Source organism: Carya illinoinensis, chromosome 3, assembly GCF_018687715.1.
Source record: "Carya illinoinensis cultivar Pawnee chromosome 3, C.illinoinensisPawnee_v1, whole genome shotgun sequence".
NCBI lineage: Eukaryota > Viridiplantae > Streptophyta > Magnoliopsida > Fagales > Juglandaceae > Carya > Carya illinoinensis.
Genome location: NC_056754.1, coordinates 2,433,282 through 2,448,878, shown reverse-complemented (window position 1 = coordinate 2,448,878; position 15,597 = coordinate 2,433,282). Strand labels below are relative to the sequence as shown.

The following is a 15,597-nucleotide window of genomic DNA, read 5'->3' as shown; positions in this document are numbered from 1 at the left end:
CCATCTTGGTCAAGAATGGTGGCAATTTGTCCCCCATAATTTCTCCTATAAAAGGAGATGAATTGTGAAGAGAAAATGATCCTCACTGAGGTGAGAGATCAGGCAGAGGGCAGAGGGCGAAAATGGGTTCTGGGGAAACCCAGAACGGAGGCCATTTGAGAGAGATAGAGAGATGGTGTGAGTGTTTGTAAAATTGTACAAACATAGTGAAAAATCGAATTTCCGCTTCAGTGGACGTAGGCAGTTGCCGAACCACTTAAATATTGTCTCTATCTATTGTGGGTGTGATTTCTGGGCGGCCGGAGGCGCAACAAATGGTATCAGAGCTTCGGTTCGTGCTACCCAGAAAATTACAGTTGATCAAAATCAACTTTTGATCACACCAAAATGTTCCTCTCATCGAGACGGATCCGTAGCCGCAAACGGCGTCGAAAACGGATGTCGGAGGAGCCCGTACGCGCCCCTGGAAGTCGGAGAGTGTGATGCACGCGCCTCAGTCGCACTGGAGGAAGAAGACGAAGTGGGATACACGCGCCACGCGCCCCCACGCGCGGCTGGAGGAAGAAGACGCGTGGAACACACGGCCTCACGCGCCCCCACGCGCGGCAGATGAAGAAGACGCGTGAGTAACACGCGTCCACGCGCCCTCACGCGCGGCTGGGGTTGCAGACGCGTGCATGGCACGCGCTCACGCTCCCCCACGCGCACTCGGAGTACTCTGGCGCGTGTTGGACACGCTCCAGACGCGCCTCAGACGCCCTACTGCGGCGCGTGTGGTACACGCGCCAGAGAGATCTGGACCATCCGATTTTCAGATCTTTGTTGGGCTAGATCTAAGCCGTTCGGAGTCCGATTTCAACGATCAAATAGTGCTTTCTAACTATTTGGATCATTCCGGACTCATCCGTACGGTGGTAATGTCGAGATTCACCATCGGTACTGTCGATCTGAACTGTCGAGGTGTTGCAGATCATTTGTGGGCTTGATCGTAGCCAGTTGGAGTTCCATCGCGATGATCAAATAGTGGTGGCAAACTATTTGGATCATTCCGGACTCATCCGTACGGTGGGAATGTCGAGATTCGCCATCGGTACTGTCGATCTGAACTGTCGAGGTGTTGTAGATCATTTGTGGGCTTGATCGTAGCCAGTTGGAGTTCCATCGCGATGATCAAATAGTGGTGGCAAACTATTTGGATCATTCCGGACTCATCCGTACGGTGGGAATGTCGAGATTCGCCATCGGTACTGTCGATCTGAACTGTCGAGGTGTTGCAGATCATTTGTGGGCTTGATCGTAGCCAGTTGGAGTTCCATCTCGATGATCAAATAGTGGTGGCAAACTATTTGGATCATTCCGGACTCATCCGTACGGTGGGAATGTCGAGATTCGCCATCGGTACTGTCGATCTGAACTGTCGAGGTGTTGCAGATCATTTGTGGGCTTGATCGTAGCCAGTTGGAGTTCCATCTCGATGATCAAATAGTGGTGGCAAACTATTTGGATCATTCCGGACTCATCGGTACGGTGGGATTGTTGAGATTCGCCATCGGTACATTTGATCTGAACCGTCCACGTGTTGCAGATCAGTTGTGGGCTTGATCGTAGCCAGTTGGAGTCATGATGGACTCATTGGTTTTGGGCTTAATTTAAGCCAGTTGGGATCGTGAAATTTGATGGAGCAAATTTCAGATCATTGGACAATGCTGATTAACTTGTTATATCAGCAGGTTTTGGCAGTCATACAACTCATGGAGCATATTGTTATTAAGAGGAGAACCGCATCGGATCTCGTTGTGGCTTTCTTTGAAAAGCCAGTTGCAAATAACAAAGTGCAGATGAAGCTTTGGTGTGGTAGTGTGGATACGTACAGTCTAAGGAGGTTCTGTCTAGGAGATTGGAAATTTTAAGTGTGTCCATTGTGACCCTCCAATCTTTCCTGGGAACTGACTTAGTGAGGTACTATTCATTTCTACGGTAAATTCATTAAAGCAATGTCAGGAAGTAAGGTTTCAAATCTTGTCAGATTTGAGGTGGAGAAACGGTTCAATTTCAGATAAGGCAGAAGGTACTATTGTTGCCCAATAGCATTTGGCGTTGTGGTCAAAAGGTTGGGAGGTCATGAGAATGACTATGAGTAATTCTGCAAAGAAGTCAAAATTGAAGTTTCTCAATGTAAGAGATCTTATCCTGGATGAGGAGGTGCGCAGAAGAGATTCTGGCAAGATTTCGAGTTGTTGGTCCTGAATGTTGATTGTAAGGACAGAGGCAAGTCAAGATCTGGACAACAGATGACTCGCTAGAAATTGTGGCAAGACAGGCCACAAGAGACTGCTAAAATGAGGAGAAAATTGAGAATGATGCTGTGAATATGGTGACTGAAGAAATACATGGCATTGCATTTCTTGCAGTGCACAATGCTGTTAAGGACAGCCTGATGACAGCAGTCATTCAGTAGTGTTTTTTCAAAGGCGTTGAAGGGCAAATCAATTCCGGAAGTCAACAGTGATACTAGCGACTGGTGAAACGGCTAGTATAAGGAGCAATTTCGGCAAGTGGCTCCAAGTCAATAAATGGAGATACTGCAGGTCCACAGGTTTACACACAGCATTGGTTTGGCATTAATGCAGGGTGTGTGGTGGAAATTCATGTCGATGGCTGATGAACTTCCAGGAGAGCCAAACGTGGAAGTTACACCATAGTTTTCAGCAAGGTTATTTTCGACATGGGCCGAAGTGAAATGCTTGGAATTGGTTTATTCTAAGTGGATATGCTTTTATGGTGAAGCATGATAGCGGGAGCTATGAAGATCTTCATTGAGGTGGAGATTGTTGCTATTGTTGCCCAATAGCATTTGGCGTTAGAAGGTCATGAAAGATTAATTGGTCTTGGCTTGGGTTAATTGTCGTGTGAATTAGAGAAAGTAAAAGGAACCCAGTTTTACTTTTCTAAAGAAATCTTCCTAGACCACGACATGAAGTACAGGTGTGAGAGATGGGAACAAAACGTCAGATGTTCCAGGGATATCTACACCTAAAGAACTGCCAAGACGATCAGACCTCCATGGTGGTTACTACCTTAAAATGTATCCTGCTGAATGAAGGTAGTGAACTACGGTATGAAGAAAAATCTTGCAAGAAGGGAGATTATGCAAGTCGGAGACTGCACACAAGATGGACACATGCGACTGAAGATAGCAGCAGGATGAAGGGTCAGTCACCCAGATCAGAGATGAGACCTCAGCAACAGGTTCTCTGATATGTGTCAAGGTCTGTGTGAGACCATTGATTCCCAGTGCAGTGGGAGATGTGTTGCCCTATGTAGATGTGTTGATTAAGGGCATTGTACGTGATGAACTAAAGTTATGCATCACTTTAGTTAGTCTTCTAAGTTGAAGACATGAGCTGTAAAATTGTATAAGGGATCATGCTGGAGATAGAGCTCGGCATGTTGAGAACCAGTCTCCAAGTTGGAGATTGGTGTGATTGTAGGATTATGGAGCCTGGTTTTGAAAGCTGTAAAGGCACCAATCAGATTGTTCGCTCGGATGTGGCTAGAGCGAAGCAGATTGTTCGTTCGGATGAGCCTAGAGCGAAGCTCAGTTTGCTCAAGGTGTACATGAGTGCGGACTCATGGACTCGAGCAAAAGAAGAATCCTAGAGAGTTGAGATTGTGCAATTGAGCACTGGTAAATCTCCTCTGAAGAAAATCCCTTGCAAGCTCCGTGGATGTAGACGATGCTGATGCATTTGAAGATGCATTTGGAGAGGCATCTAGATATCCATTTGAAGACGTAGCTGAAGATGCATGTGATAGCGGATCTCTCATGGCTGACAAGCATTCCAAGAAAGAGGTGAATTCATTTGAAGAATGAATCAGTTTGCAAGCAGCCTGGTATGGCACACTTGGGTGGAGGGGGTGATTGTTGAATCAACCCAAGTATGAAGGGCTGCACATGCACCGTTTTCTTTCTTGGTTGTATTAGGCACCAACTGCAGCCACCAACCATCTACCCATCCACCGAATTCTGCAGCAAAGATTGATCAACAAATGCTGCACCGAATTGAAGGCCATCTTGGTCAAGAATGGTGGCAATTTGTCCCCCATAATTTCTCCTATAAAAGGAGATGAATTGTGAAGAGAAAATGATCCTCACTGAGGTGAGAGATCAGGCAGAGGGCAGAGGGCGAAAATGGGTTCTGGGGAAACCCAGAACGGAGGCCATTTGAGAGAGATAGAGAGATGGTGTGAGTGTTTGTAAAATTGTACAAACATAGTGAAAAATCGAATTTCCGCTTCAGTGGACGTAGGCAGTTGCCGAACCACTTAAATATTGTCTCTATCTATTGTGGGTGTGATTTCTGGGCGGCCGGAGGCGCAACACTGTCATGAATGAAAAATATATATATATATATATATATATATATGTTGGTTGCTTATAACGTCGTTCATGGCCAAGCTCCTGGAGTTTTTCGACTTTTTAATTCGTAGTACCTAGGTTGAATGGAGATGGATTTTGCATGGAAATTAAGATGATGTCCTTGTCTTTTACGTTGATGACTTGATTTGTCAGAGTCGAGCTAGCTAGTTGATGTTAATTGTATATGTTCATGAATTGATTTCTGCTCCTAGCTAGTAGCGCTAGCTGCATGCTTCTACCTCAAATATCCAGGGTGAACAAATAAGAAGTTTCAATCTTCAGTGACAAACGCTTCTAAATTCATGCTTAGAACTTAGAAGTACATGGTGAAATATGCCTTGCCTGGTGCACCTTATAAATGTTATTTCAGATGATCATCGCTAAAAGATCATTCACTTCGAGTCATTGCTAGTCATTTTTATGAGCAACTTACTAAACTTCGTGTTAGGAGAGGCACCCAAATTTAACTAATTTTGGTTAAAATTAAAGGCTTTTACTTTGCTTAAGTTTAAAATTCAAAAAGAAAAAGATATGGGTTTTAGAGAGAAAAGGAAGCAATGATGAACTGACCCGGCCGGTATGTTGATTATATAACATAAATCAAACGCTTTTGATCAGAAGATTATTGGGGCACGTATTTTTTGGCCGGCAACCGTGCATAGTGAATTGCCTCTGAGCAGAAAACTCTAGCCTTTTTCGCCGTTCAACTCTCCCGAACTATTGAACTACATTGGACGAGGCGTGTTTAATTGGTATATTGCAAAGTTTCTACTTTCTGGCCTGCAATTAATCTCTTGCATGCCTCTCGTCCTAAGTTGCAGCTACATATGTAGACAGACGGATTTCTGATCAGTTTTGCCATGCCTGAACCAAGGAAAATATCTTTTTCTGCAGGGAATATCCAGCAGGAAAAATCTAGATAAACATAATCATGAAGGTAAGAAAGCAGAACCTCCGCGAGTGAATACCCCATCCGCCATTGCCAATAGCCATTCCAATTGAAGTTTCTATGATAAAGTAATCAGCTTATGGATCTGAATGATCAAGTTCTTAATGTCTCAAAAAAAAAAAAAGCATTTAACTGGCCAGGGTACAAAGTGTTTGTACAAGACATAACATGCAGCATCCCTTCCCCCCCCTCCCCCCAACCAAAAAAAAACACAACCCAAAAGACAGATAGATTACATTTGAGGCAATCCACATCATGGGTATAAAATTTACATTGATATATAGCACAAAAAAGATTACAAAGATATAAAACCTTCTCTGACGAGCAGACCAAACATGAGAACAAGGAGGCCGACTGTGATACACTGAGTAGGATTGACCAGAGTCTGCGAATAAGCAGACAAGGTGATGGTTGTACCCACTATACCAATCAGAAAAGCGCTCCAGTTCTGATTCATCTCTTTGGTTTTTTCCTTCTCTTCCCAGCTTCTTGTTCTTTGCTCCCTTGACAGAATAAAGCAACGGAGATCAAGTCTTCGAGATTCACAAATAAGTACTCTAGTAGTTTGGAATCTGCCTCTTCGGACCAAGTTTGAGCCAATCACACAAATCAAAAGGTCAACCCTTTATGCTTGTTTCTATCGGGAAAGGGAGGTGAGATTTATCTTTAGTATAAAAAAAAAAATCTGAAAGGGCAAACAAATTTATGCTCACATTTGTTCTACGACCTCTAATTAAGTAATATAGTTAAATAAACACTAGAAGACAACGAGTCATAGGCCAGCCCAGCAGCAGCCTGGATCTTGTTCCTCGTTACAAGGACTTGATTTGGGCTAGGCGGGTCTTGTTCTTTCTTTTCTTTTGGAATTCATGAGCCCAAGCTCTCACCAGAGTTGTTTTTGACTTTTAAAAAAGGTTGAGCGTCAGCTGACCGACAGAAAATAAGAGATGAATAATTATAAACAAAAGAGGGACTGATTTTAATTTTAATTTTTTTCAATGGTATGCTTAGTTCAACGCGGTTGGAGTTGATCACGTATGAGCATACTATAAAATAATGTCAAACATCGACCTTATTTGTAAGGTGGACTTGTTCCAAAAACCCAAATGATCACTATATATATTAATTGATTCTACGACCTTAATTAAGTGTTTCCACGTCTTATTAAAGTTATAATTCATATCGTATAGTTCATGGCTAAGCTCTTAGCTCTAGCTAGCTAGCTATAATTGTAGTGGTTTGGTTCAATGACGAGACATATATATTTGCTATAATTGTAGACCAACTCAACCTTTCCCGTGTCTTAAGATTTTGCTGCTGCGTGGTACGTCTACATCATGTACGTGTAACTGCTCCGCGTTTCCGACCGATCGAAGTGTTATCCGATCCGGGAATTAATCATTTTTGGACGAAATCATAATGTTCTTACAATTAAGTTACCGGCCTTTTGTAACATTAGTCATGATTTTGGGGCCTATATATATATATATATTGGTGGAGTTGGAAGAGGTGGTGACCGCGCGCATATATACTTTGCTTATAAAATTATAAAACATATATAGATCGAGCAAGTACGGGCAGGTACGTAGTCCCTAATTAAAACAAAACCTAAAATTAGCTTTAGTCAGTACGATGATCATGTTATCTGATCACGAACTCTTATTCCGATCATCTTAAATGTGCGCATGCAGGCCAGGCTAGGCTTGGACGTTTAACCAAACCCGCTACCTAATTGCATGGTGCAATAATAATTAAGATGGGCTAGCCTGCTTGCATGTATATAAATACCCTATGCGTTCTCTTCTTCAGGGCACATCCAAGTAAGTTTCAAGTCAAGGTCCTTCAATTTCAAAAGTTCCCCGCCCTCCATAAGTTATATACAGCCTTTGATTAAGACCTCGTTTCCAAGCAAAAATGTTCAAGACAGATGCGCTTGTGCTTGGTGTTGATGAGGGGAGGAAGAGATCCACCGCAGTGAGTGGGATGAACAGAGGGTTGTCCATTCTAGACTTCATTTTCAAACTACTTGCAATTGTGGGTACCCTGGGAAGTTCTATAGCGATGGCAACAACTAATGAAACACTCCCCTTTGTCACTCGGTTCGTTCGGTTCAGGGCTGAGTATGACGACTTTCCAATGTTTACGTATGTCTCATTCCCTGTTTTTACCATTAATATACCATTTATATTTCAAAGGTAGAATTTGTTGGGAAACTAATTATGTTATAACTAAATTCATCACTATTTGGGACAACTGATAATTAATGATCAAATCCATTAATGTGCATTAATATTAACAGATTTTTTTGTTGGAAATCCCCCAAATGTGAAAGGTCACTTGAGTATGCAGCCAGCCAAGCCACCCACCGTAAGTTTCTAGCAGCAAATATTAACCAATATTTGTGCACTGAAAGAAGCCTCCCTCTTGGTTAATAAGTGTGGCAGTTTGTCCCCCATGGCTCCTCCTATAAAAGGAGGTTATTTGCTGAACATTAAAATCATCCTCATTGCGGTAAGCGATCAAGCAGAGGGTTGAGGGTGAAAATAAGTTCTGGGGAAATCCAGAATAGAAGCCATTTGAGAGAGATAGAGAATTGTTTATGAGTGTTTGTAAAATTGTACAAACATATTGAAAATATTGATTTTCCGTTTCAGTGAACGTAGGCAAGTTGCTGAACCACTTAAGTATTGTCTCTCTATCGTCTTGTGTGATTTTTTAACAGGCCAGAGGCGCAACAATTGATATCAGAGCTTTGGTTTCGTACTGTCCAGAAAAATCAAATTGATTGAAATCAAATTTTGACCACTCAGTGATGTTGCTCGCATCAAGACAAATTTGTTGCCTCAAACGGCATCAAAAACGGATGCCGGAGGAGCCCGTACGCCCCCCTAGAAGTTGGAGAGTGCACAGACATGCCTAAATTGCGTTAGAGGAAGAAGACGAGTAGGAAACATGCTCCCACACGCCCCCACTCGCATCTGGAGGAAGAATACGCATGGGATACACTCTCCCACGCGCCCCCACGCTCCCACGCGCTACTGTAGCAGAAAGCTAATTTGAACTGTTCAAAAGTTACAGATCGATTTTGGGCTAGATCTAAGCCATTTGGAGTCCGATTTCAACGATCAAATAGTAGTTTCTAACTATTTGAATCATTCCGGACTCATCCGTATAGTGGGAATATTGACATTCACCATTGGTACATTTGATCTGAACTGTCCACGAGTTACAGATCATTTTTGGTTAGATCTATGCCAGTTGGAGCTCAATTGTGATGATCAAATAGTGTTGACAAATTATTTGGATCATTCCGGACTCATCCGTATGGTGGAAATATTGAGATTCGCCATCGGTACATTCGATCTGAATCGTCCACGTGTTGCAGATCATTTTGGGCTAGATCTATGCCAGTTGGAGTTCAATTGCGATGATCAAATAGTGTTAAAAAACTATTTGGATCATTCCGGACTCATCTGTATGGTGGGAATGTTGAGATTCGTCATCGGTACATTAGATCTGAATTGTCCATTTTGGGCTAGATCTATGCCAATTGGAGTTCAATTGCGATGATCAAATAGTTGTGACAAACTATTTGGATCATTCCAGACTCATTCGTACGATGGGAATGTTGAGATTTGCCATCGGTACATTCGATTTGAACCATCCATGTGTTGCAGATCATTTTGAGCTAGATGTATCCAGTTGGAGTTCAATTGCGATAATCAAATAGTGCTAACAAACTATTTGGATCATTCCGAACTCATCCGTACGGTGGGAATGTTGAAATTCGCCATCAGTACATTCGATCTGAACCGTCCACGAGTTGTAGATCATTTTGGGCTAGATCTATACCAGTTGGAGTTCAATTGTGATGATCAAATAGTGGTGACAAATTATTTGGATCATTCCGTACTCATATGTACAGTGGGAATGTTGAGATTCACCATCGGTACATTCGATCTGAACCATCCACGGGTTGCAGATCATTTTGGGTTAGATCTATGCCAGTTGGAGTTCAATTGCGATGATCAAATAGTGTTGACAAACTATTTGGATCATTCCAGACTCATCCATACGGTGGGAATATTGAGATTCGCTATCGGTACACTCGATCTGAACCGTCCACGTGTTGCAGATCATTTTGGGCTAGATCTACGCTAGTTGGAGTTCAATTGCGATGATTAAATAGTGTTGACAAACTATTTGGATCATTCCAGACTCATCTATATGGTGGGAATGTTGAGATTCACCATCGGTACATTCGATCTAAACCGTCCACGTGTTACATATCATTTTGGACTAGATCTACGCCAGTTGGAGTTCCATTGCGATGATCAAATAGTGGTGACAAACTATTTGGATCATTCCGAACTCATCTGTACGATGGGAATGTTGAAATTCACCATTGGTACTTTCAATCTGAACTGTCCATAGTTGCAGATCAGTTGTGGGCTTGATCGCAGCCAGTCGGAGTCGTGACGGACTCATTTGTTTTGGGCTTGATCACAACCAGTCGGAGTCATGACGGACTCATTTATTTTGGGCTTGATTGCAACCAGTTGGTGTCGTGCCAGACTCATTGGTTTTGGGGCTTGATGTCAGTCAATTGGAGTCCAATGTTGCCGGACTCAGTTCGTTTGGGCTTGATTTAAGTCAGTTGGGATCATGAAGTTTGAGGAGCAAACTTCAGATCATTGAATAATGCTGATTAACTTGTTATATCAGCAAGTTTTTTGCAGTAATACAACTCATGGAGTATAATGTTATTAAGAGGAGAACCGCAACGGATCTCATTGTGGTTTTCTTTGAAAAGCTAGTTGCAAATAATAAAGTGCAGATGAAGAAACAGTTCAATTTCAAAAAAGGCAGAAGGTACTATTGTTGCCCAATAGCATTTAACGTTGTGGTCAAAAAGTTGGGAGGTCATGAGAATGACTATGAGTAATTCTGCAAAGAAGTCAAAGTTGAAGTTTCTCAATGTAAGATTATCCTAGATGAGGAGGTGCGCAGAAGAGATTCTGATAAGATCTCGAGTTGTTGGTCCTAAATGTTGATAGTAAGGACAGAGGCAAGTCAAGATCTGGACAACAGATGGCTCGCTAGAAATTGTGGCAAAACAGGCCACAAGAGACTGCTAAAATCAGGAGAAAATTCAGAATGATGCTGTGAATATGGTGACTGAAGAAATACATGGAGTTGCATTTCTTGCAGTGCACAATGCTGTTAAAGACAGTTTGAAGATAGCAGTCATTCAGTAGTGTTTTCTCAAAAAGGCGTGGAAGGTCACGAATGATTCATTAGTCTTGGCTCGTGGTAATGGTCGTGTGAATTAGATGAGGAAGTAAAAGGAACTCAGTTTTACTTTTCCTCATCTAAACCTGAAGAAATCTCCCTAGATCACGACATGAAGCAAATGTGTGAGAGATGGGAACAAAACGTCAGATGTTCCAGGGATATCTACACCTAAAGTTGATGATTGCATGACTGCCAAGACGATCAGACCTCTATGGTGGTTACTACCTTAAACTATATCCTGCTGAATGAAGGTAGTGAACTACGGTATGAAGAAGAATCTTGCAAGAAAGGAGATTATGCAAGTTGAAGTTAGCAGAGACTGCATACAAGATGGGCACATCGACTGAAGATAGGATATGTTAGCAGCAGGATGTGGAGTCAGTTGCTCAAGTCAGAGATGGAGACCTCAGCAACAGGTTCTCTGATATGTGTCAAGGTCCGTGCGAGACCATTGATTCCTAGTGCAGTAGGAGATGTGTTGCGCTGTATATATGTGTTGATTAAGGGTACTGTACGTGATAAACTAAAGTTATGCATCACTTTAGTTAGTCTTCTAACTTGAAGACATGAGCTGTAAAACTGTATAAGGGATCATGCTAGAGATAGAGGCTAGCATGTTGAGAACCAGTCTCCAAGTTGGAGATTGGTGTGATTGTAGGATTATGGAGCCTGGTTTGAAAGCTGTAAAGGCACCAGACAAATTGTTCGCTTGGGTGTGGCTCGAGCGAAACTTAGTTTGCTCAAGATGTACATGAGTGCGGACGCATGGACTCGAGCGAAAGAAGAATACTAGAGAGTTGAGATTGTGCAGTTAAGCACTTGTAAATCTCCTCTGAAGAAAATTCCTTGTAAGCTCTATGGATGTAGACGATGCGAATGCATTTGAAGATGCATTTGGAGAGGCATTTGGACATCCATTTGAAGACGTACCTACAGATTCATTTGATAGCGAAAATCTCTCATGGCTAGCAAGCATTCCAATGAGGGAGTGCAATCATTTGAAAGATGTAACCGTTTGTAGCATCCTAGTATGACACACTTGGGTGGAAGAGGTGATTGTTGGAAACCCCCCAAGTGTGAAAGGTCACTTGAGTATGCAGCCAGCCAAGCCACCCACCGTAAGTTTCTAGCAGTAAATATTGACCAATATTTGTGCACCGAAAGAAGCCTCCCTCTTGGTCAATAAGTGTGGGAGTTTGTCCCCCATGGCTCCTCCTATAAAAGGAGGTCATTTGCTGAACATTAAAATCATCCTCATTGCGGTGAGCGATCAAGCAGAGGGTTGAGAGCGAAAATAGGTTCTGGGAAAACCCAGAAAAGAGGCCATTTGAGAGAGATAGAGAATTGTTTATAAATGCTTGTAAAATTGTACAAACATATTGAAAATATTGATTTTCTGCTTCAATGGATGTAGGCAAGTTGCCGAACCACTTAAATATTGTCTCTCTATCATCTTGTGTGCTTTTTTGGCACACAAATTTGTGGTCGCAAATTCCATTGTATGCGCCTATTTGGTTCTGTCTCTCCCACCGTCTATCTTCCACATCCTGAGAAGCACTGCGCAAGGAAGTAGAGTGCTCTTGATTTTCTCCGATACAGTACGTAAACTCCTGATCAACATTTTATGACTATTCGCACACAATATTTTGGCAATCGCACGATAATGTAAACGGCACTATTAATCGAAAAATGGCTTTCCATCATAGATGAGAGTTTGATAGCAAATTGTTTCGTCGAGAGATTCTCTTATAAGGGAAAGTTTCCATTTTCTTGTGTATAGGCGATGCTTGTACTATTGACGGCTGGAGCTTCTGCAGCAGCATCTATTGTATACTTAGCACACAAGGGGAATACCAAGGCAAATTGGCTTTCCATCTGCCAACAGTTCAACTCCTTCTGCGAGCGCATATCTGGCTCTTTGATTGGATCCTTCGGAGGCGTAGCTATGTTTATAGTGCTTATCCCGTTGTCAGCTGTGGCCCTTTCCCAGCGTTGATAGAGATGATCAGATAGACCATCCTATTCACATGATTTCAATAACGAAAGTGAACAGCTTGGTCAAATATATGCGTGCAAGTGTGTCTGTTTGTCCGTGTGTTGTTGCAAAAGTAAGTTCTACAATGTAAAATGAATATGATTATGTTTCTACGTACGTAATTTGTTAATTTTCTTAAGTTGCAAGGTGTAAACTGTGTTAGGCGCTATAATGTATACCATATATATATATATTCAAAAGTCGTTATGACTATATAAACAGGTCAGTGTGCTTTAAGGAAAACGAAAACAAAACAAAGGAAAGGAGTTGGCTTGATTCCTAGAACATATATATCTATAGGAGGGACAAACTTTCCACTCCTGAATATTTAAGTAAACTTATAAAGTTGCCAGTTAGCTGGTGTGAGCAAGAGCGGCTCTGTTTAAGCACTTAACATAAGCTTTCTTGACTTCCACTTAAGGTTTTGAATCAAATTATAAGAACCAGATGACATCTCTGTTATCCAGAGCTTGCTATTACTAATTAAGTACTAGTCGAGCAATATTAAATACAAGTTTCAGACATTCAAATCTGGTGCAAACCCCTCAAAAATCGAATCCCATGATTTCTAGTGGATCTTACATTTTTTATCTTTAATGGGCTTACACTGTACTTACATATTTAGACATGTACAAATCATTTTTCATCCTCTAGGCTTTAGCTATTGAACTGGATATATATAGATCGATGGCTAAAACCACACCTCCCAAGCTAATTTTGTTTGGTTGACCAGCACATGATCTGCTGCTATGGCCCATTATTCATTTGCTTCTCACTCTCTTAACATTTTAAATTTCTTTGCTTCAGTTTCACATCAAAGCCGGCAGCGTACGTGTACAATTTGACTAACCACAGGCACGTACAGATCTACCTTTGGAAAACCTGTAATGGGTCCAAACCATAATTTTGAATAGTAATGTTAGTACAATTCTTAATATAGACAAGTATTACGTATATCTTTTATAAAAAAGTGGGTACAACTAAAAAATAATAATTTTTTTTAACATTTTATTTTCAAGTGAGGTTTTTTTTTTTTTTTTAACAAAAATTTGTATAGAGAGTTATATATTTGAGACTTATATAAATCATTTTTCAAATTTTAAAATGCTGTCACTCTAATAAAGCTGGATACATATCAATAGAATAGCAACTTTACAACTGCCATCATCAAATAATGTCTTGAATATTAATCTGTTTACTAATGTAAATGCAACTCGATGGATTTGAATCGGACGGTCTCGATCCCTCGGCAGGTCAAACATCACATGATGCCCTTGCATAAAGTTCACATTAAATAAAGCTAAAATAAATAGATTAGAAGCACCATTTAAATAAGGACTGTTAACTTGGGTTGTTACACTATAAACCAACCGGGGAACTAACATAACCTCGATATCTCAGATTGATTGATACTCTCCTATCATACATGAGCAGTAGTTGGTTGCAACTCCCACCTTTTTTGCTGTATACGTGACATTAATTAATTGGTCACATTCATGATCCTAGTAGTACTCGTGAAGACGTGTTTATTTATTCAATTGCCAGATGGAACGCATCTTGATAATCACTTCGTCATTTGCCTCATCTTTAACCCCCCCCCAACACTTTAATTTGCCGCGTGATATTCCTTTTCAGTGATAGATTCTTTCCACTTTTGGTCCATAAACTCAAAAGAATACGATAAATCTCTCCAGATTTTGGTTCCGAACGGACAGTTTGAAAATGAATCGTCTGATTGATGAGGTCCTTTCTTCAATTATGTTTATTTCATGCCACGTACGCACCCTGATATGTCTTTTCTTAGATAATTGGTTTAGGCACACTAATCGTATTGACAGCTAAAAATCTTTGAAGCATCCATTGCCTCCCTAATTTCGAAAACAGAATCAATAAAGATTGAGATGTTCCACAACCAAATGCTACCCAATGACCCAAATTCTCTCGAAAGCTATCCAATTTCACATTGCTTTTGATTTTTTTTTAAGAAAAAGCCAAAGAAAAGAGGGGAAAAAGGGAACCTTTTTTTTTCCACCCATTAGAGCTTTATCACAAATCATAATCTGAAACTACAATATCGAATCATCGATCATCATGTCACGTAGCTGACAATTCTAATTGGTTAGCAGCCCCATTTGTATTTTGACCTGAGTTAAAAAGAGTTGAATTTTTTATAAATAGTAATAAGTTAATATAGTATAGTGAATTTTATAAAATTATTTAAAATAAATTTAAATATATTTGAATGTTAATATTAATTTAGATGTATTTATAAAAAATTGAAAAGAAATCTTTATATATAAAAAAATTTTAAATTGGAATAAATTTAATAATTAAATATTTAAATATTAGATTGTACTAAAAATTAGATTTAATTGGATTGATTTTAACATAAGTTACAAACGAGCCTAAGACGATTCCAACCCCGTGCCATTTGCTCGGTAAGACTTTTGTACGAACCATTTCTCGCCACGTGTTGTGTCCCCCAGTCGAGGCCTCATGTCGGAGCACAGGAAGCAGGGCCCACAATGCCAGCTCAGTTCCACCGGGATCAAAATGTCAACTTCACATTCATGTTTGGCACCGAACTTTGTTACTAACCCAAACAGAACTCACCAAGTGTGTCAAAAATGTCAACCCCACAAGTCTTTTTATTTTTTAGCCAAGCAGTGGCGGCACAGTCTATTTCTCTCTTTTGGGTGGTATTGAGCTTTGACCATGTGAGATAGCCACAGCCGTGGGATCCGTAGGGTTCCCAGAACGATTAAAACTCCTTGCAATAGCCAAGAGTGCCACGCGTATCGGAATCGGATGCATAATTTTATTACTTGCTAAGGGAGAAAAGGATTGCTTTTGGCAATCATCTTCATTAAGAAAGCAAACCCTTAATTATTGGACGCT

At 40.9% G+C, this 15,597-nt stretch overlaps 2 protein-coding genes across 2 annotated transcripts; one reads left to right on the top strand and one right to left on the bottom strand.

Annotated features, from left to right (window-relative positions):
- Positions 1-5,625: 5,625 nt before the first annotated feature.
- Positions 5,626-6,077, bottom strand: LOC122303767. Its single transcript, XM_043115713.1, has one exon. It carries the CDS (start codon positions 5,824-5,826, stop codon positions 5,665-5,667), a length of 162 nt encoding a protein of 53 aa, XP_042971647.1. The 5' UTR covers positions 5,827-6,077; the 3' UTR covers positions 5,626-5,664.
- Positions 6,078-6,361: 284 nt separating this feature from the next.
- LOC122303766 (casparian strip membrane protein 1-like) lies at positions 6,362-12,858 on the top strand. Its single transcript, XM_043115712.1, has 3 exons — positions 6,362-7,517; positions 12,143-12,262; positions 12,445-12,858. The coding sequence occupies exons 1-3, from the start codon at positions 7,284-7,286 to the stop codon at positions 12,658-12,660; spliced, it is 570 nt and encodes a 189-aa protein (XP_042971646.1). The 5' UTR covers positions 6,362-7,283; the 3' UTR covers positions 12,661-12,858.
- Positions 12,859-15,597: the final 2,739 nt, after the last annotated feature.